Source organism: Anoplopoma fimbria, chromosome 16 (assembly GCF_027596085.1).
Source record: "Anoplopoma fimbria isolate UVic2021 breed Golden Eagle Sablefish chromosome 16, Afim_UVic_2022, whole genome shotgun sequence".
NCBI classification, from domain to species: Eukaryota; Metazoa; Chordata; class Actinopteri; order Perciformes; family Anoplopomatidae; genus Anoplopoma; species Anoplopoma fimbria.
In genome coordinates, this window is record NC_072464.1 from 786,606 (window position 1) to 808,847 (window position 22,242).

General features: G+C 41.7%; 2 protein-coding genes across 2 annotated transcripts; one reads left to right on the forward strand and one right to left on the reverse strand.

Annotated features, from left to right (window-relative positions):
* The first annotated feature begins 1,666 nt into the window (after positions 1-1,666).
* Positions 1,667-14,137, forward strand: ccnyl1 (cyclin Y-like 1). The gene is made up of 10 exons (XM_054614735.1): positions 1,667-2,201; positions 5,042-5,116; positions 5,639-5,682; positions 6,048-6,148; positions 6,562-6,597; positions 6,695-6,746; positions 8,365-8,484; positions 9,481-9,647; positions 12,043-12,205; positions 12,438-14,137. The coding sequence occupies exons 1-10, from the start codon at positions 2,039-2,041 to the stop codon at positions 12,552-12,554; spliced, it is 1,038 nt and encodes a 345-aa protein (XP_054470710.1). The 5' UTR covers positions 1,667-2,038; the 3' UTR covers positions 12,555-14,137.
* A 1,451-nt stretch (positions 14,138-15,588) lies between these two features.
* fzd5 (frizzled class receptor 5) lies at positions 15,589-20,246 on the reverse strand. Its single transcript, XM_054614974.1, has one exon. It carries the CDS (start codon positions 19,650-19,652, stop codon positions 17,919-17,921), a length of 1,734 nt encoding a protein of 577 aa, XP_054470949.1. The 5' UTR covers positions 19,653-20,246; the 3' UTR covers positions 15,589-17,918.
* Positions 20,247-22,242: the final 1,996 nt, after the last annotated feature.

The following is a 22,242-nucleotide window of genomic DNA, read 5'->3' on the forward strand; positions in this document are numbered from 1 at the left end:
GTGGAGCTACTTTTTTTATTATTTACATTCTGTTGGGTAATTAAATCTACAGCAGTGCATCATATTTAATAAAGTGTTATATTATATGTTTTGGCTGTAACTAATTGTTAAAATGGCGCCGTGCGAGTGGCTGCCTCTTACAGCAGCTCCTGCTCACCTGTGAGCTTTTTCCTTAAATTGTGTTTATTTTTGTTACTTTCTGTTACTTTTTTTACTTATTTAATTTTTGTAAACATTTGCACAACCAGCTCCCAGCAGACCACATGACACATGACAATAAAAACACTGTGCAATAATAGTTAAAATAGTTTTTTTCTGTCTGTAAATATTATATTTCAGTTATTGTGTTTTTCTACTGTTTTTTTATTGCTTATTTATAATACTTGTTTTTTTTTTTATTTTTATTTTCATTTTTTATTTTTATCTTGTCTTTCTTTACTATGTCTCTTGTTTTGCACTTTAACTCTATGCTGCTGTAAGCCTGCACATTTCCCCACTGTGGGACTAATAAAGGATTATCTTATCTTATCTTATCTTAACTAGTAACAATACCTGTCAGATGAATGAATACTAGTAAAATAAGTGTAGTATTATTATTAACATAACATAAATGTGTGAATGAGGAGGGATACAGTAGAACAGAGGGTCAGAAAGGGTGTGGGTCGGTGACGATACAGAAATAGTCGCCTTGTAAATACAGTTCATCGGTTTAAACCGTTTTCAACAGACAGCTACTTCAGCCAATGGGCGGCTCCATTGCCGACATTGTTTTGGTTTCTAAGCCAATGGGAGTGAATGGAATTCTAAAGTGGGCGGGGCTACGGCCCGTCTGTGAGCTCCGGCAACAGATGGCGGCGGTGGCAGAGAGAACAGCAGCACAGACCTGACCGGAGGAGGCACTGATGCCTGGGGAGTCCGGACCGGCTACCACACTGAAGAACTGGAACAAGGCTCAGTGAATCTGCCCTCACAGAGAAGCTCTGGTCTGAAGCCCTGGATGTTTCTCTTGTTTTACCTTCGTTTCCCGCAGGAGGCCGCAGAGCCTCGGGCTAGATTTGTCTAAACACCGACCCGAGTGCACGACGACGTCTGCGGGGTTTGTTTGAAAAGTCCCGTGAAATGTTCTTATCCATGATTTGGTGGTTTTGAGTCACAACGTGTTTATTTGGTAGAGCCGATTGTGTTTTCACGATAGTTGTAATTAACTATAAACAAAGTTTAGGAGACGAGCTAACTAGTTAGCCTGCTAGCATGCTAGTTAGCAGAGAGACTAGCATGTTGAATGAATGAATGAATGAATGAATTGGCGGCTCCCTGCGTTTAATTCACAGCTGCTGGTAGTTACTACAAGAACACGTCGACTCATACATGAGACGACACAGACTGTCTACATTAGGGTGAGCCTGTGTCTACATTAGGGTGAGCCTGTGTCTACATTAGGGTGAGCCTGTGTCTACATTAGGGTGAGCCTGTGTCTACATTAGGGTCTGACATTAGGGTGAGCCTGTGTCTACATTAGGGTGAGCCTGTGTCTACATTAGGGTGAGCCTGTGTCTACATTAGGGTGAGCCTGTGTCTACATTAGGGTGAGCCTGTGTCTACATTAGGGTGAGCCTGTGTCTGTGAGCCTGTGTCTACATTAGGGTGAGCCTGTGTCTACATTAGGGTGATTCTGTGTCTACATTAGGGTGAGCCTGTGTCTGCATTAGGGTGAGCCTGTGTCTACATTAGGGTGAGCCTGTGTCTACATTAGGGTGAGCCTGTGTCTGCATTAGGGTGAGCCTGTGTCTACATTAGGGTGAGCCTGTGTCTACATTAGGGTGAGCCTGTGTGGCTAGCTCTTCTTTGACTCCAGAGAACCAAACGTTACCCTCCAATGGACAGGAATGCGATTCCAGGGAGCAGATGGACAGCACGCAAAGATAGTATTGTGCTAATACCGTCAAAAGCCTGGTAATGTTCATGAGGCCGGGGGGAAGCTCATTCTAGCTAGCTACGAACCTTCGCACTACTTGGACTTGGCTGCTGTAGTGTGAGGATGGGGAACACCGTGTCATGCTGCGCTTCTCCAGAGTCGAGCCCCAAACTACCGTCGAGGCAGCCTGCAGAGCGGCTGGAGGAGTTCCAGACCAGCACCGAAGTGAGCGATGACAACACCGTGCCCTACCTGCAGCACATCAGCGACAGAGAGGTCCCTGACGGTAGGCGTCCACCAGCACACCTGTGGTCACACCCATACTGTTTGTTTACAGGGAATGTTCGTCTTGATCTAATGGTAAATGGACTGTACTTGTAAAGCGCTTTTCTAGTCTTCCGACCACTCAAAGCGCTTTTCCATTACTAATCATTCACCCTTTCATACCCATCCATACACTGATGACAGGGGCTACCATGCAAGGTGCCACCTGCCCATCAGGATCTCTCTAATCATTCACACCCATTCATACACCGATGGCACAGCCTTCGGGAGCAACTCAGGGTTAAGTGTCTTGCCCAAGGACACATCGACATGGACTGCCGGAGCCAGGGATCGAACCGCCGATCCTCTGATTGGAGGACGACCCTGCTCTCCACTGAGCCACAGCCGCCTCTTCTTCACTATGGCATCTAGTCGATGCCATAGTGAAGAAGCTCCTTCACATGACTCTTAAGCATACTGATGACTGATAATGAAAATATCCACCACATATGTGCACGCACAAGTGGCCCCTTCACTGATGTAGACACACAAACGAGATCAATCTTCAGTGTAACAACTTGATGATGCATTCTCAATTTCACAATTATAGGTGAAATGCACACAAACACCCTCTTCAGCTAGGATCAAGTTGCCAGACATGTTTATTGCCAGCAGTACACTGATGATGATATTCTTCTCACTATTTAGTTGGCCAATGCATCATCATGTTGATCACACTGACATCAAATCACCCAGTCAAGATATTAACGATCAAAACAAATCCCTCATCTTCTTGGCGCCACGCTAACCACATAGACATTAGCAATAAAAACAAGCCCCTCATCATTCATTTATTATTGTCTCTCCGGTTTAATTTCTGTTATTAGTCTTTTACTGAGTAGGGCGGCTGAGAAATAAACTAGATATAGAGATAGATCACGCCTAAACCAGAACAAACATTCTTTTTTAAATCATCGAGTCATGTAATGTGCTACTCAGTGAGAGTAACTTAGCAGCACTGTGCCCACTGTTGCAGAGACACACTTTAAACTAAGGTTAGCAAATGGGACGTCTATACACAGTAATCCCCCCCCTCACAGTTTGTTTTTTTTGCTAACACACTGTGATCACATGCTGTGATACAGGCCCCCGATGGGGAAAGCATCTCAAAAATGTCCCTGTGTTGTAGACCCGGGATCAGTTTTGTACTATAAGTCCCAGCGCCGCCGCTCCTCATTCACTCCCAGACATGTGTGGTGTTCATACCATTCATGTTGTTGTGGACAGAATTGTGTGTGTGCGCGCTGTGTGGTGAGAGCAGCTGTTGGCAGGGTGAGGGTCAGAGTCTGTCCAGCAGTCCTTCCTACATTCCTCGTGTCTCTTCTCGCTGTCCTCGCTTCACAAGCGCTCCCATCGCCTAATCCCTCAGTCTTTTTATGTAATGTGCTATCTGCACAGATTAAGATAAAGCACACAATTCTCAAAGTCATGCTAGTGTATTAAACAGTGCTGTCTGTGTGATTGCATTGCCTGAATCTACAGTTATTTCTGTAAAGTATCTTAATGCCCAAAAGTAGTTAGCCTACTAAGGCATGAATTAAGTTCAATTTATTTAGTATAGCCCAAAATTACATTTAGCCTCAGAGGGCTTTACAAACTGTACACACACAACATCCTCTGTCCCGGGACCCCTCACATCAACACAGGAAAGACTCCCCTACTACCTTTACCAGGGTGAAAATAGGAAGAAATCTATGGGAGAGAGACAGAGGAGGGATCCTTCTCCCAGGATGGAGAGAAATGTTATATATGTCATGTGTACAGAATGAACAACATAACAGAGTTACAAAACATTCAATTCATATGGCATAAATGATTTATATAATAAGAGTAGTTAGCAGAATAATGATGGAAAAATGAAGACTGCTAATAATACCAGCAACAATGAATATAGTAGAATTATAATAAGAGCAGTAATGGTATATGGAATAGTTACAGTTATTTGACTAATAATAATTATAATAGTAGCAGTGGGTGTCAGCCGGGCCACGAAAGGAGGCACAATCAAGGTCCAGATATAACCACGATTCATTGAAACATGGGAAAACGCCCAACACGACTCTTGATCGCTTAAATCTATATTTCTGACAAAACAGACTGGTTGTCTGTTCTCACTTTAAAAACAGTTGCCCACAGAGTGATGGGATTATTAATATGAAAATCATGTGTGTCTCTAGTAGAAGTTCAGTGTCTGCTTTTCATGATAACACTGAGTGATTCAAAATGTTCAGGGAAATATGAAAGTAGTAGGAGCCAACACTGGTACTCAGACACATTTGAAATTAAACTGTAATTATGACAGATACATACTGACTTTAATCACAAAGTAAACTGGAGGAAATTGTAGCCTACATTACAACACACACACACACACACACACACACACACACACACACACACACATGCATTATACACAGTCCACAAGCTAACATTTATTTGTATGGTTTTGTGTCTTCAGCAGTCTCAAACCCTCAGACATAATCAGATAAGCGATATCTTCCCTGGTCAAGCCCTGCCAAACCTGCACTGCAGCAATCTTCACTTCCTGCTTATCTCAGATGCTTGTTGTTGTGAGATGAATCCAAAGACTTGCATTGTATTATTTCCTCATATTGGATAATGACAGTACACAGAATCACATTGTGTCTTCTTGTGCTTGATCGTTGCGTCCGCTAATGGCTTTCTGTTCTCTCCTTTTGGCTTCATCATTACCCACAAGTGAGAGCCAAGCTGCACACAAGGCGCCTTCTGTTGACAGGCTGTCATTTTTAAAGCACTTATGTACACTTCTTGTTTTCTCAGAGCTGGCCTCGGAGTCTAACCCGTCCGACCACGCCCGGGCGAGCACCATCTTCCTTAGCAAGTCCCAGACAGACGGTGAGCAATCCCGACATGAAACACACACAGCGATGATTCACAATGGCCATCTTTTATAAGATCCCTTTGAAGAGCAAACACACACACGCACACACACACCTGAAACACATGATTCATTGTTGAATGTTAAGACAGATATGTTTTTCAGGAGCTGAGCTGTTCATTCTGTACCACGTTTTATTCGTGCCATTGTCTAATTTTAAATCAAACGCCCAGCTTTTATAGTTGTTGGAGTCCTGTTAGTGTTAAAATTGAAATAAACTGTAGAGCTTGATTAAGTTGATGCACCACAAACCCACTGGAGCCACAGGCATTTCTATCAATTCAGTCAATAACTGATTAAAACGGGTCTTTTCTATCAGTATGATGTTGATGTATTTAGATAACCACAAGTAAAACAAATACTAAAACATATCAGGTGCAATACTACATTTGATTCTTTACAAGATTCAGTGCAGAATCTGAACCCTGATGCCCGCTTCTAGCTCGTCTCTTTTGAACATTTCTCTTTTTTTTTTTCAGTACGAGACAAGAGGAAAAGCAACCACATAAATCATATCAGCCATGTAAGTGTATAAATCTAAATGTTGATCATCTGACCTGATAGTTGAATTGAACACATGTGCTAAGCTAAACTGTGTTTGCTGACCTGGAGCTGAGTTTACTCTGTAAATTGGCCAGTTTAAGTTAGTTTTATAAATTTACTGATGCTTCTGATAGTAGATATTTTGTGTTTGAATTTAATATCTTAGATAGAGGTTTTACCAATAATTTAAGCTGTTGGTAATGCAACGTCTTGGCTGTAAATGAGCATAATGTCAGAACTAGATATTTGAGATGTGGTCAAGTGTGAAACCAGTCCAAAGAAATGCAGCAGTTCCTGGCCTGTGATGAGTTTAAGTTGTTGATTGTGTGATTTCAACTTCTCAAGGTATCTCCTGGCCTGCTGTCGAAGAAATACAGCTCCTGCTCCACAATCTTCATAGACGACAACACCGTCAGCCAGCCAAACCTCAAAAGCACAATCAAATGGTGGGAGAATTTCACACTCAGAGAAACGCAAACAAACATGGCTGTGTTGTCCAAAAATCACTCATCTCACATGACAAAATCCTGTTGCATCACAGCGTGGTAATCCTGGAGTAATACTTAATGGATGCGTGACTAAAACAGATGCTCTCACGCCTGATTTAGGACAGTCCTCTGTCAGGACATTATTTCATTTTGGAAAAACGGATTTCGTCAGGATTATCTGGGTGTTTTAAATGGAGCCTCTTTGCTGAATGTGTGCAGATGTTTTGGTGTGACACACACACACACACACACACACACACACAGTACACTATACAGTATATTATTCTCCAATTGAGAATTTATTGAAAAAATGCACATCAACGCAAATTATTTATAATTTAAATTACTTATTTTCCTCTCTCTTTCTCCAGTGTCACGTTAGCAATATACTACCACATCAAAAACAGGTAGGTGTACACTTTTTATTTGATCTCCATCATATCATATGTAAAATGATGTTAAAACCCTGTACATGTGTTGACAGATGTACTATGTGTTCCTTAGGGACTCAGGCAGGTCGCTGGACATCTTTGATGAGAAGTTGCACCCCTTATCGGTGAGTATGTTCATGAGATTCCCTTCAACGCTCAGCAAGACGTGCATGTTGAAAATGAAACTGACAAATGGAAAACCATGAGCAATCAGCTGTAAGCCAAGATAAGAGATGGGATCTGGTTCAACAGCTAACCCCTTGTAAGGGCCGTCCCTAATAACAACTTTGGTGGCTTTAAAGCTTTGGTGAAAAATATTCCGCAATATTTTATAGCTTCTATTGTTAAGCTATATGTTACAGAAAATGCAAAGTAGGCCAGCTGTATCAACCTCTCGCACATAATACACTTAAACACATAAAGGGGAACGAGAGAGAGAGGGAGAGAACCTTCTTATCTTTACGAGCGCCAGTTGCCACTACACTTCACTCACTCTGTCAGTCAGTAAGTGAAACAGATCTCAGTCAGATATACAGCTGCTAGAAAAACAGGTAGGCGGGAAGAGGACAACGACAACGCAAGCTATCAAACTTTCTTCAAACTTGCGGTCATTATTTACCTCCATCGTACTTTACCTTTGCTGTGATTTTCTTATGAGAGATCAGGACAATGAGTACGATCTAGATAAATGTAGAAATTTGAATCCCCTTTGCTGTGAACTGTTTCTTTTTTACACGTCCATGTGAAAGGCAGTGATGTCCAAGCTGTTTTCCTTTTATTCCTTCACATTGAGATTTTTCAGCACTGACCTGGCATTGAGTGCCATGACACCTTGCCCACAGTTAAAGAACAAACATGAGCAGTAGTGGACAGTTATCTATCTTTTATACTGGATTAGAGTCACAGCTTAAATTAATAGAAGTTACACTTGGATGGAACAAACCTTACTCAATGCTCTGTTTGTGACCTTGTACATTAAAAGAAAATTCTGCTGTGTTTCGACCTTGTGTATTTGCCATAAACTCTATGGGACTCTATGGGTAGCGTTAACATTGTACTCACAAACCTCTGGTGTAGAGATTCCGGGCAAGCTGCAAGCCTGTGGCTTTCCTAATGATGATGACATGATTTTACATTAGTAATTTGAAACGCTTGCCTCTGATCCGACTAAAAGGAAACCCACAAAGTAGACCCCTTGAAGTGCGATTGGGCTAACACTTGAGTGTTTTTCACTTTTCAAACATTGTTTTTATCCCTGAAAAACTTTATTTATTGGGTTTCCAGACAAATAACAGTAATAAACCAAGTTTAAAATGTGGCATTAAGTTGTTACAAAGCAGAAGATCAGAAAAAGAAAAGAAACAGAACACATGCATGAGAAGGCAAACAAAACACGACGAAGAAAATACGGTCACCTAGGACAACCTCCAGGTGTGTGTACACATAGACTTGCAAGTGAATAATTAAAATAGACATGGTAAGGACATTGAAAAAGAGTCAAGGAGTTGGCCAGTTAGGGATTGTGTTAATGGATTTTAACACCAGAACCAGTATCATCTCCCATATCACTTTTATTTATATACGCAAAGCTATTGCATCAGACCTGCCTTTGACCTGTTGTTTGTGGTCCATTTTCTATTCTTGTGTTTTGTTTTATAAAAAGAGGTTAATCAGTCTATGAACCTATGACCATGCATCGTACTTGTTTCCCTCACACGTGTGTGAACTGTTTGTCCCATACAGAGAGAGCCAGTGCCAGATGACTACTCCCGCGTAGACCCGGAACACAAACTGATCTACCGCTTCGTCAGAACGCTCTTTAGCGCCGCACAGCTCACTGCAGAGTGTGCCATTGTCACTCTAGTAAGTCTGTCTCTTTATGATGCGCTGATCTACACATCTTATTTGTTATTAAAGTAGTGGCAGTGGAGTGTTTTAATAGAAGTTTAGTTTGAGTGCAAAATTCTTGAAACACTGAATACGTCCACATTTTTGGCGTAGATAAAGTCCAAAAAAAAGGATCCAGTACGAGTTCAAAGCATTGTGTAAAAATGCTTCTCACGGTAATCTGTTGAATAGTGTTACAGTTGTTCTGACATCTAACAAGACATACATTACACACAACTACATTTGGTAAAGTCTATGACAGACTTGTAGAAGAACACAGAAGCTAAGTTTGTTCTTTCATGTAGTTAAAACAATGTGGTATTACTCTAAACTGGTCACCAGAGGGCAGTAAACTCCTACAAACGTATTGGTCCAAAAGGACATTTGACAAGCGAGTGTTCCAACAACACAGTCTCTCCATCAGAGATGACCAACTAGCATCATATCATACATTTGACTGAGCCGATTTACCTTTTTAGAATGTGATAATGAAAGACCAATGTTAAAACAAAATGAATTTCTGTCACACTTTCTTTTGCTTTTTTAAATTTAGCACAGCTGGTAATTTTACATTTATGTAAAACAAAAGTTCTGTTTTCAAAATGGCAAGCCAGCCCAAATTAATATCACCAGTTGTAGCTTTTTGTGTTCATAGCGTGTAGTCTGTTTGATTGGCTTTTCCAATGAGTACAACTATACCATCATCCTCAAAGGTGTTCCCATTGCAACACAGTTTTACTAGGTATAATATTAGTTAGGTATAATACAATTAATTGCGTATTATCAATGAACACAGGTAGAGGGGAATTTACTGCTACACAATACGCTGACTTTGCTATAACCCAGCATTCCCCCTGGCTGTTCTTCCCCGTAGCATATAGAGAAGCAATAAAATAAATATGAAGGATTCAAATGCCATAACCATGTCAATTCCACACATAAAACTTTAAAATTCACAATTCCTCACTCAAGGTGTACTTGGAACGCCTGCTGACCTATGCCGAGCTGGATATCTGCCCCGCCAACTGGAAGCGCATCGTCCTAGGAGCCATCTTGTTGGCTTCCAAAGTCTGGGATGACCAGGCTGTGTGGAACGTCGACTACTGCCAGATCCTTAAAGACATCACTGTGGAGGACATGTGAGTTGGTTTTTATATCCCAAAAAAAGATGGAGATGGAAACAGAATCGGTGGTTTCAGTCATTCAACATCAATGGATTTCTGTGAGGGGAGGCATCCATCGAAAATATTTGTCATGCTAGAAGCCCTTTCTGAAAGTTGATGTTGAATACTTTTAAGATTTAAAAAAGCTAAAGGCGGACTTGTCGGCGTCATGACGTTTAGTAGTCTGATTTAGCTGGTTGTTAGCTGCTGCCTTTTTTTTTAAGCGATTATAACCATCAAAACTCAAAGGAGGGGTATTTACTGACGTATATCATGCTGTTGAAAAAAGTGTTAAAATCATATACAAATAGATTTGACTTTAAAAAACACACTGAAGCCGGTCCCCGTAGCACCCACTAGCTCCCCACTGGACACCAATTGGTCCGGTCCCTGGCTGGCTGGACACAAAGGCATAACTTGAAGCCTGAAGAGATGGATTCTTGTGTTATACCTGTGAAAATATATATATCGCTTATATCACACTAGATACCATGTAGCCAATCTTTTAAAAACTGAATTTAAATAATGAAATGATAGTTATCAGGGCATAAAACTAATGATCTGTTGGTCTTAACGAAATCAACACTCCAGAGTCTGCTAATGACATAGCCGTCAGTGCTGTAAAAAAGTTTGAATCGAATCGAGGATTTGGAGACACACCTAGTAATGGCGTAGCTTTGTATTCGCCAATCTTGTTTGTCAATAGTTGTCAGGTCAATTCATTAATTCAGCAAAATGAAAATACATCTCGAAAAGTGTTTGTTTTACTGAGTTTAGGCTGACTTTTAAAAGTCACCCCTACATTTTGGTGCTGTTTTTGTTTCTGAGATCCAGGGTTTAAAAAAAAAAAAAAAAAAACAACAACATGGTTCTCATTCTGGCTCTACATATGCATTCCCTCTGAATGAAAATATATGTAACAAAGATGCACTTAGAGCAGAGAGAAGAAGAGAAGTGCTGGGATGGATGAGGGCTGGAGCATCTCTGCTGTCGCTCGGGGCTATGAGCCGGTGAAGAGGCCAGGGGCTGCACTTGGAGCGCCCTGGCTTTATTGCGTGTGCGTGTGCGTGTGTGTGTGTGTGTGTAAGAGGTTGAAAGTGCCTCCCTGTTTTTTTGTGATTTGGAAAGGTACGTGCACCGCCTGCATGTCCGTGAGCCCCCGTCCCTCTCCGACTCCCTCTCTCTCTCTCTTTTCTCTCTTATATATGTCTGACCCACACACTCTCCGCTCTGTTTTTCATTGCCGTCATTGAAGTGTCTTTGTGAGCCTGCTCGGGTCCGGGTGGACTGATGGGAAGAAGGGGTAGAGGGAGGGAAACAGAGAGAAACGCAGGGGAGGGTTCTCAAGTGCTCTCACTGCTTCTACATAATGGGCCCCGGCTCTCGCCCACTCCATTAGTTGCCCCGGGAGACCAGACATCACACGCACACTCGCTCCTCACTACCTTTGCTGACCAACAAAGCATCCTAGATGCTGTCTCCTTGGCGACCACCTCCCTTAGCTTTTCTCATGGCTGTGATGATGATGATGATGATGAACCTACATGTCGGTTGTAGTCTGGAAAAAGATGGGCTGTGGTAGAAGTGGATGCCTCGGAGGTGTGTGTGTGTGTGTGTGTGTGTGTGTGTGTGTGTGTGTGTGTGTGTGTGTGTGTGTGTGTGTGTGTGTGTGTGTGTGTGTGTGTGTGTGTGTGTGTGTGTGTGTGTGTGTGTGTGTGTGTGTGTGTGTGTGTTGTATGAGAGAAATGGAGAGATCTCTATACAAGTTGCTGATGTTTACAGTGTGACCGTTTCTTTGGTAAAATCATATCACCTGTAACCGCAGATGAAGCAAAATGTTTCCTTCTGTGAAGAATATGATTATATTTTTCTTCTACTGGATAGCTGTCAACAGTTATCCCTCAGTAACCCAAGTGGCTGATCAAAATGAAGGTCTTCATGTCACTCTTTCCACAAAGTTGTGAGCACTCTGAAGAGGATCACAGTAAGGGTTAACGTTCACGCAAATGTATTATTTATAACTAGGTTATCGGGATCTCTAAGGATTGTGATTGGTGTTATTTTAGTGTTTTGTTGGGTGTTATTTTATAGTATAAAACTATAAAATGTACTTTACGACATTAGATTCAGTAGGGGTTAGAAATGATTTGCTGAGATTAAATTGAGGAGCTTGAGACCCCCTCAGAAGAGGACATTGCGTCCCTTATATTTCTCTGCTGGGCATCTTGGCCTTTATTTTATTTTTTTATCCCTCTTTTGCACTGTTGTCCTCAGTGTAGTTTACTGTGGACGCCAGCCAGCAGCTGAAGTTTTTAGCAGGAAGCTTTGGCCGTCTCAGGAATAACCCTCAGGTCTCTTTCCAACTCACCAGGAATGAGATGGAGCGCCACTTCCTGGAACTGCTCCAGTTTAATATCAACGTGCCAGCCAGTGTCTACGCCAAGTACTACTTTGATCTGCGGCAGCTGGCTGATGACAACAACCTCAGCTTCCCCCTGGAGCCTCTCGACAACCAACGCGCCCAGAAACTAGAGGTGAGCTGCCCTCTGCAGACGGCCATCACTTCATTTCTGGTTGTCCAGTTGGTCTCATTATGATGCACCTGTAATATTGGCCTTTTCTGGCCCCCATGAGCTGATTCATCATGTTCTAGTTGTGCATAGTTCTTTAATCAAAACACCTCTTTTTATTTTATTTTTTTTAAAAACTCACATTTTTTCCTGTGGGAACTTCTCAGTAACTGTGTTTCTGTGTTTGTCCATCCAGGCCATTTCAAGACTATGTGAAGACAAGTATAAGGACCTGAGTCGAGCAGCGATGAGACGATCCATCAGCGCTGACAACCTGATAGGTATACGGCACTCCAACGCTGTGCTGTCATAGGCCAGGTCACCCCCCCAAAGCCCAGCTCTCCCACAGCCAGGACCCCGGACATGTGTAGCCAACTCACAGGTTGAGCTGTAGAGCGGTGGGATTGAAAACTCCACCATGAAACTATTATCACCAATCCCTTATTTATTTCTTACTTGTCCCTTATTTCCTGGAGCAAGTGTCCAGTAGGAGTTGCTCTACTGCATTATCTCTGATGGAGCCTTTGTATTGAGAACAAAATGTATTTTAATTATCCCAATGCAGCTTGGCGTTATTCTGTATTTTTAGTTGTTGTCACCAAATTCCACCAGATGACCAAAACCAACAATGTTAGTCCGTCTTGCTGCCCAAGTCCTCTTTGTTAGTACTGAAGACGTAAATATTGAACATGGCTCACTATCTAATTCTTTAAACGCTCAGTCATTTTTTATCAAATGTCACTCAAACAGGTCTAGAATGCTACCTACAAGTTACAAAAATCTAGACCTCGAATGGTTAGGGCAGGGATATTTGCCACCTTTTTATTTAGATGTCAAATTAAGTGCTGATGGTTAATGTAGTCCACTGAAGAAATAAATTCACCAGGTTCATTTGTTGGGCTATTTGTAGCGGTGGATTAATACACCCTTGGTGCTTCTATTAAGAATTTACAGCAGCAGACCGTTGTATGTAGGATCAACTCCAAATAATCAGAGGACAGTACACATTTGCTACTGCTAGTACTATTCCTATTACTTCAGTGTGTGTTCAAAGTAATGAAGGAACATGTCACCCGTGCAACAATGTTGCTCATTGATGTAATTTAACCTTTTTTTTTGGTCAACAAAGGAGCTCTGTCTCTTTCCCAGAGGAATGAGTTCTATCAGTCCTTGAGTACACAGACAATACTTGTTAGTTGGATCACTTCACTGTTGGTTTAATTCTTATCATGGGATTTGTTGACCATAAGAAAATATAGAATTAGACATATTTTGAATACGCTGATCAAATCAAATGCAAAAGCCGTTCCTTGTAAATTAGAGTTGATACCAAAAGTTAATGTTAAGAGTGTAAAAAAACAAAACGTGTTTACCGTTAATTCCAGTGTTGTTGGACTCTATTACAGTAAATCATGTACACATTTAAGTTTTGGATGGAGCACACAGCATGCAAAGGTTTTCATCTATATATCACGAGAGTTGTCAAACCTTCAGTCAGCTGTTGCAGTGTGTCTGGGATCAGTTTCACTTCCAAGATACACTTCAGGTGGTCAAAAAGTGGGCGATTTTACAGATTCTGGATGAGTATTGCTTCTGAGGGGCTCGCTATAGAAGTTGGGTCGACACAATGACATGATGTATGTTGGGTCCTCAGTATTGTGCCCCTAAACTCTGGCCACCCTGACCCGGCCTCAAAGAGCCGGTCCACAGTTTACCGACCCCCGTGCTCGTCCCAGACCCCCGACCAGAGCTTTGGAACAAACTACATAGATCTCCAGGGGGAATGAAGAGACTGGTTGATACTCCCCTCCTTTTTGCTTACTATGTAGGCTACTTAGCTGTGAAATTTGTCCTGTTTTTAATTGAAAAAAAAAAAGTATTTTAAATAAACACTAATCATGTATAACAAAGACGTGTTGTGGTCATTGTACGTTGTTTGTGTGTATGATCTGTGATCGACATGTTTTGGCGTAGTATAATAGTGAATATACTTTCATGAAATATACCATTAAGCTTTTAGAACAAAAGTTAATTGCCTTATCTGCTATTTCACACAGATAATGGCATTAGTATTATTATTAGTATATCATCTTCTAACTAAACTGATCACAGTGCGAACTACGTCAGGATCTTTCACTATCACTTTCTTCCCAAGTTTAACAATTTTCTTGGTATATTCTAAGTATTAGCCTTTTCAGCTATCATGATGCTATCTTCTATTCTTTGTTTCAAAATGGTGCTTTTTATGATGCAAACTTCACCAATCCGATTGTGAAGAAAACAAAGTATCCCACAAACTGTTCATCACTTATTAATAAAGTTTTAAGTAACGTAAGTACAAGTAAATGACAAATACGGAAATGTTTAAGTTTCCTCTCAGTCATCTTGGTTTTGTTTTGACACAATGGTTAGGACTATGATGTGGAAGAACGTAGTCAAGTGTTATTTTAAGTTGCAGCTACAGACTTGTGTCCTGAGCCAACGGTTTGGAATTTACTAACAATACAATCCGAAGCAGTGATGACACGCGATGCTCGCATGTCAAAAAAGTTTTAAACGTTGTTGAAAAAAAACATACAAAGGCAGAAATTTAGCAGATATTGTGTTTAACTAGTATACCGCTGAAGGAGGACTATAATACATTGGAGTTAAACACGGTTTTTAGATCAAACCAATACTGCATTTAGAAACGCTTTCAAGTTGGGTGTGACCTAATTTAATTTTTGTTATTATATTTGCATCAATGTAAGGAAGCACTGTGATTTAGACAGTATTTAATTAGCAGGATTAGCCAAAAACAGAAATATACACATACTGTCAAATCACTTGTCTAATTATCAGTCTCTCATTGATGATTTATGAATGTCCAAAACCTAATTTAATAGGTGTGAGTGAATGAGTGTCTTGTTTCATTGCACTGTACTGCTTTAAGATGCTTTTTTAAGAAAGGAGATGCACTGATGACTTCTGGTGACTAGTAGTTCTCTTGAATACCTATGTTGAATACACTTCCTGTAAGTCGCTTTGGATAAAAGCGTCTGCTAAATGACTGTAATGTAATGTAATGTAATGTAATGTACTGTGGTTTATGAGGCGACTGTCAGGCTGTGGTTTAAAGATGGAGGACCACCAGTGTGAGGTCACATTCAACAGGAAAACAGGAGCCTGCATGAAGTGAGTGAGACTTGATATGAGATATTGTAATTGATTTCCATACATTTGCCACTAAACAGTTAAACTTTAGCTTTATGGAAAGACAATAACTTTGACTTCAACATCAAGTTATTTTAACAATTCTGAATTTCTTCTGGTAGAATATTAGCACAAATTAAAATGAAAATGTTCAAATACAGTGACCGACTGGTCCTCACACCCGCATTCCTGCACACTTAAAATTAGAACACAAAAACTTGTAATCTCTGTAGAAAACAACATGTTAGGCCAAATATACATAAACAAATAGAGGTGCTTCAAACTCGAGATCAACTCAGTTTTAATTCCACAATATGAATCTAAATCTACAATATGTTTTCATATCCTTTCAGGACCTCTATCAACATGAGAGCAGATTTACACATAGACAAAAATAAAAAGCTAAACGTCCGTTTTACCATCACTTACCGGCATTCGTAATCACTCGTACAATCACATACACTCCCACAAATCAGCCTAATAAATTAGAGATATCATCTAGCACGTAGACACGCAGTAGCTTAAACAAACACAATTGGCCAACAGCATTGAATGAAAACATCACCAACAACAAATGCTTCATTTCTACCAAATGTCAGACGTTTAAATACGCCCTGTGTCTTCGGATGTTGGGACTTTTTGCACTGTACTCTGAAACAACTTTTCTTTTTGTGGATTTTTTTTTCCAAAAACAGATATTTTGTACTCTTGATCTCAGAAGAGAACCAATAAATGTGACCTCTGAGAGGAGACACGAGGTTCCTTCAGTTTATGTCGTCAGTGCTCCTGAAAACAGATCGTCCACATTCAACCACAGATCCCGCTTTGATTTAGTTCTGCAGAATGTTGTTACATACAACGCTGGACAGATTTACGTCATAGATAGAAGTAAAGACTGTGAATAGAGTCGATTGTGATGAAAAGCAGCATCTTCCAAAAGTGCTCGTTGATGCTAAAAGTTATCAAAACAATGACAAATGATCAAGGTCCACTTTGAAAACTGATATTTTTTCTCAAACCAACCCTTAAAAATTGAATATAAAATGTTTTGCCTTTCTTCCCTTTTAAATTTAAAATAATAATCAATTAAAACTTTTCAGAAATGAATTATTTTACCAGAAATGTCTGCACTGTTTCTAACAAATTGAGGAATATATTAACCTGGTTTAAAAGTCACTAACATTTAAGTTGTACCAATAAAAATAGAAATAATACATTAGATTTTTTTGTATTGCTTATGGAAATGCCTGTCACCAAGGGGATGTCCTCAAATTGCTTTTGTCCTCCAACCAACAGGGCAAAGATATTCAGTTAACAGAATTAATAAAAACGAGGAAAAAGCAATTTTTTGCGTTTGAAGAGCTGAAACAATTATTTTTGGGCATTTTTACTTTACATGACATTAATAATTAGTAGATTATTTCATATGTTGCTGGTTAGTTTTCTGTCGATCTTCTAATACATTTATTGACTAATAAAAATAGTCGATCTGTCTGTGAACGCAAAAATCTGTCTGTTCCGAGTCCATGGCATGAGTAATGGTTGACAAAGTGAGGTCCAGTGACATTTTAGAGTTCCTTTAGTTGGTATTGGTGAGTCAACAGCAGTATTGTCGAAACAGAAATAAAAATTGAGAATAAATAACTATTCCAATAGCAGATTTGTGGAGAGCATTAAGAGGGCACCTCCACTGTCGACCAGCAGATGGGGGTAGAGGCCAAGTTCAGTTTCATCCCGCAGCTTTAACCTGATCCCTGCCTGTTAGTTCACACAACATGAACATCACTAGTTCAGAACCGAACCAACAACAGAGCTCACAGGTCATAACGGTATGCGTTATAAATACTGGATTTCTTTTTTTGTTTGATTCCCCAAGTCTGAAAAAAACCTAAACAAAGATGGCGTTTAGGCACTGTGTCAGTTTGACATCATATAAAACAAACAGATATCACTGTCAAACACTGACATGAAACAGCACATTTAAGTTCATACAACAAATCAGTCAGTGGTTTCTCTGTGTCTTACACTTAGCCTGTGGCACAACCTGGACATATCACATTATACACCTTTTTTTTTTTTACAGCAACTTTATACAATATATACATAAATAAATATGTTTTTTTTCTCTCGGTGCTCAGGATAAGCAGATAGGAAGAAGCGTGTGTGGTTCCATCATGGATCCATGTAACTGTTAGGTTTGACGATTGTTCTTTTTGTCCAGTTTGGTCAGCCGCATCAGCACGACTGCTTGTTTGAGTCACTTTTCTCAATAGTCAGACTCTTTAAAATATTCTGTCTTGTTTAAATTACCGAGGTTGTCTGATTAAATGTTTCCCTTGTCACGCTGGTCGTGTTTTAAAATTGCCACAATCGTTTATTTTTTGTGAGAGCTAAAATTCAGAGCAATGCAGTCCTGCAAATGTTTGTCCGTGCTCTCGTCCTCAATGTTTGGAAACTTAAGTTTAGGGAACTCTTAACCGTCAGTTCATATATGCGACGGAGCAGCTTTATGGTAGATCCCCAACGTCAGCCCGGTCCCAGTATGTCCAGTTAAAGCAGTGCTGGCCTCACTGTACATGGAGGGTGGAGCGGTGGCTTTCTGCGGCCAGCAGGGGCAGCATCGAGCCACGAACCTCCTCCAGGACTCTAGGGTTTTTCCTGACCAAATCCAGACCCCTGAGGTGATCCCAACCACCAAGCACATTAAGTACTTGAGCATGAAGACGGCGTAGTCCGGGCCCACGCCCAAGCGCTGGCGCTCCGAGGGGCAGGAGCACGCCAGGGCTCGCTCCCAGCCGGGCCGGTAGTGCTGCTCGTAGACCAGGCAAGCCACCACAATGGTGGCCGGGACGGTGTACAGCACTGTGAAGAGCCCGATGCGGATCATCAGCCGCTCCAGTTTGTCCGTCTTGGTGCCACCTTGCTTGATGATGCTCCTGATGCGGAAGAGCGAAACAAAGCCGGCGAGTAAGAAAAGCGAGCCGGTGAAGAGGTAAACCACGAGAGGTGCCAGAACAAATCCCCTCAGGTTCTCCAGACTCTGGTTCCCCACGTAGCAGATTCCAGCCACGGGGTCCCCGTCTACTGAGCTGAGGGCCAGTACAGCGATGGTCTTGACGCTGGGGATGAGCCAGGCGGCGAGGTGGAAGTACTGGGAGTACCCGGCGATGGCCTCGCTGCCCCACTTCATCCCCGCAGCCAGGAACCAGGTGAAGGACAGCACCACCCACCAGATGGAGCTGGCCATGCCAAAGAAATACACCAGCAGGAAGACGAGGGTGCAGAGGGCGGGGCCTGTGGTGTCGTAGAGAATGTGCAGCTGGTCGCCACCGACGCTGCTGTTGGAGCCGCACGCCACACGCTCGTGACCCGCCACCAGGCGGATGATGTAACCCAAAGACACGAAGAGGTAGCAGGCAGCCAGGAAGATGATGGGCCTCTCCGGGTACTTGAAGCGTTCCATGTCAATGAGGAAGGTGGCGACGGTGGTGAAGGTGGAGATGAAGCACAGCACCGACCACAGTCCCACCCAGAAGGTGGTGAAGGCGCGTTCATCGGCTGAGAAGTAGGGCTGGTGGCAGGGCTGGGCGCAGTTGGGGAGGGGGCCGGTCTGGACCTGGCCGTACAGAGTGTGGGACTCCCTCTTGATGGGGACCAGGGGGTCTCGACAGCGGCACTCCCTATCACATTGCGGGGGGCTGGGTGGTCTGGTCTGGCCTTTCGGGGTGGGTTTGGGGAACGGTGGAGCCGGCGTGGTGGCCTCGCTGCTGTTCTGGTCCATGCACAGGGTCTCGTCCCCCAGCTGGGGCAGCTGTTCACAGCTCATCCTCTCGGGCCACTCGAAGCCGTACTGGCTCATCAGAGGGGAGCAGCCCCGCTTGGCCCGTTCGCACACGGACCGGCAGGGGGGCAGCGGCTTGCGGTAGTCCGGCAGGCAGATCGGAGTGTACATGCTGCACAGGAAGAAGAGCAGGTCCGGGGAGCAGCGGATCCGGACCAGGGGCCAGAACTGGTGCACCTCCAGCCCCACCTCCTCCTGGGTGTCGTGGTTGAACTGGTTGGGCATGTAGGTCAGGTTGTAGCCGATGCCCCTGCACATGGGCACAGTTATGGGCTCACACACCAGATCCTTGGAGGCTCCCAACGTGAGACCAGGACACCGGGACAGCAGCAGCAGCACCAGGAGCCGTGGGAACACATTAGATGCTTCATAGAACATGTTTTAGAGTTATTAATATAGAGCAGTAAGACAAGAAAACAATAGAAACAGATCAGTCTGAAGCAGAACTCTTCTTTCTTGGATGGATCAGCACCAGAGTGTCCTTCTGCCTCCTCCAGCCTCTCAATGACTCAAACTAAAGCGGCTCTTGGCGTTAGATCCAGTTTGTGTGGTTTGTTTTGTTTTGTCCGTAAAGGTCCACAGAGACCGAGCTGTCAATCATTCACCAGAGCCGCACACATGCCGGAGAAAGTCCATCTCCTGGTCCCAACAGCTTCAACGACCTTGTGACATGTGAATCAGACCTGCTCGTTCCCGACGGGTTACAATGCGTTCAGACTGCACATGAAGAAGTGTGAGGAATAAAATGAACATGTAAAAGTGAGCATACAGAGAATCTCCAGCCTCCGGACCCGGTGTGTAACATCCACTTGTCGTTTATTCCCGTTCAGTCACGGTGGTCATGTGAAGTGTCCCCGGTGTTCATCTGCTGCTTCTGAAGGAACGAAGTCACAGTGAAGAAGAATCCCAAGCGTCTTAAAAGAAAAACCCCAAACTTTCTCCTGTTCTCAGCGTGCGTCTCCTCTGAGCTCCTCTGAGCTCCTCTGAGGAATAAAGTCTGAGCCGCTCCTCCTCACCACAGGCTGCTGCGTTCAGGGGCGGGCGGAAATGTCACCTTCGGCCGTGACGGAGACAGAGGAGATTACAACAGCGCAGAGTAAAGTGCACACAAGAGACATAGCAGAAGAAGACAAGATAAAAATTAAAATTAAAATAAAAATAAAAATTAAAATAAAAATAAAAATAAAAAAATAAAAAATAAAAAAATAAAAAATAAAAATAAAAATAAAAAATAAAATAAAAAATAAATAAAATGAAAAATGAAAAATAAAAATAAAATAAAACAAGTATTATAAATAAGCAATAAAAAAAACAGTAGAAAAACAACAATAACTGAAATACTATATTTACAGACAGAGAAAAAAAACAACTATTTCAACTACTTTTAACTTTTTTAACCATTATTGCACAGTGCAATGTGCAATTACATTACATTACATTACATTACATTACAGTCATTTAGCAGACGCTTTTGTCAAAGCGACTTACAGTCAGTAGTATGTTACATATCATTCACCCATTCACACACTGATGACAGGCTACCATCAAGGTGCCACCATCAGACTCTAACTAACATTCATCATCAGTCCACACCGATGGCCTTCAGGAGCAACTTGGGGTTAAGTGTCTTGCCCAAGGACACATCGACTGCTGAAGCCGGGTATCGAACCACCGACCCTCTGATTGGAGAACTACCTTGCTCTCCACTATGCCACAGCCGCAATGTATTGCACAGGTTTCTATTGTCATGTTATCATGTTATTATTGTCCTGTGGTCATGTGGTCTGCTGGGAGCAGAGCTGGTTGTGCATAAGAGACATAAGGACATCCTGAGTAACATGTCAGTTATGTAAAACACACTGTATGAATGAGATCACACTTCATTCATCTGGAGGGAGAGTGTTGTTATGCAGCTGTTGCAGTAAAAAGTAGGAACACGTCAAAAATACAAAAGTGTAAACAAGCTTAATAAGTAAGGGCATCAATTGTTCAAAAGTGGATGAATTGATATATAACGAGTTGTTCCAAACCAAAACCAATCAACAGCTCTATTCATATCTGACCGCACATTTTTTCTATTACATATTTACCAACAATAAGCAAGTTTGTGTATAAAGTGCTTTATATAAGCCAAAGGAAAAGGATGGCATTTAAAGACACACAAAATAATGAGGTTGAATACTATAACAAAATAACAAAATAAAAGCAATTAAAAGAATAAACTAAGTTAAGAAATAGACAAATCAACAGATGATACAGTTCTACTGCAGTCATTTATTGTACTTCAAGTGTTCAGTTTGTAGGCTTAATCTGCAGGAGAGTAACTTAAGTAGATGACATGTGCTTTATTACAAAGGGAGGTAAGTATTTATATTAGATGTTTCCATGTCTAATGTTATATTGACAGTTTTTCCTGATACACAACTTAAACGATTTATCTACTTATAAACTATTTTGGTTATTTATTTTCTGCAAATCGAAGTACTAGTTTTGATATTAATTTCCAGTCATGTCAGATGAGGTCTAGCTCAACTATCAACTATCAAAGTGGTATTTACTACTTTTACTTGCATTCTCATTACTCATTATGCCAAACACTGTAATTCCATTCATCTTTTAAATTCAATATAGACCATTTCACAGTTGTAAACCTTCCAAATGTGTCCCAGTGTGTTTCGTATTTTTATATTTATTCTGAAAAATCTAAATCCTAATCTATATTTGTCATTTATAAACATACTTCAGGTTGAATTCATTCAAATGTGAACGTGCTGACTTGTTTCTTTCCTCCTCGTTCTCCAGCTCAGTGAAGCCTGATGTGTAAAAACTGCTCTTGACACAGTCCATGTCATAATCGTGCCACACCGACTGCACCTGAACGCATCAGTGAGTTGTATTTATGACTTCCTGCATTAGTAGGTTGGAGTTAACCAGAAGAGCCTGAAGGTATCAGATGATGGATGAGGGT

What these genes read in the sequence shown, in the direction of transcription:
- fzd5 (XM_054614974.1), bottom strand. Translation starts at nt 19,652, where the DNA reads ATGTTCTATGAAGCATCTAATGTGTTCCCACGGCTCCTGGTGCTGCTG.
- ccnyl1 (XM_054614735.1), top strand. Translation starts at nt 2,039, where the DNA reads ATGGGGAACACCGTGTCATGCTGCGCTTCTCCAGAGTCGAGCCCCAAA. An exon ending in CGACAGAGAGGTCCCTGACG is followed by an intron (nt 2,202 to 5,041) that starts GTAGGCGTCCAC and finishes TTGTTTTCTCAG; the next exon opens with AGCTGGCCTCGGAGTCTAAC. An exon ending in AGTGTGCCATTGTCACTCTA is followed by an intron (nt 8,485 to 9,480) that starts GTAAGTCTGTCT and finishes TCCTCACTCAAG; the next exon opens with GTGTACTTGGAACGCCTGCT.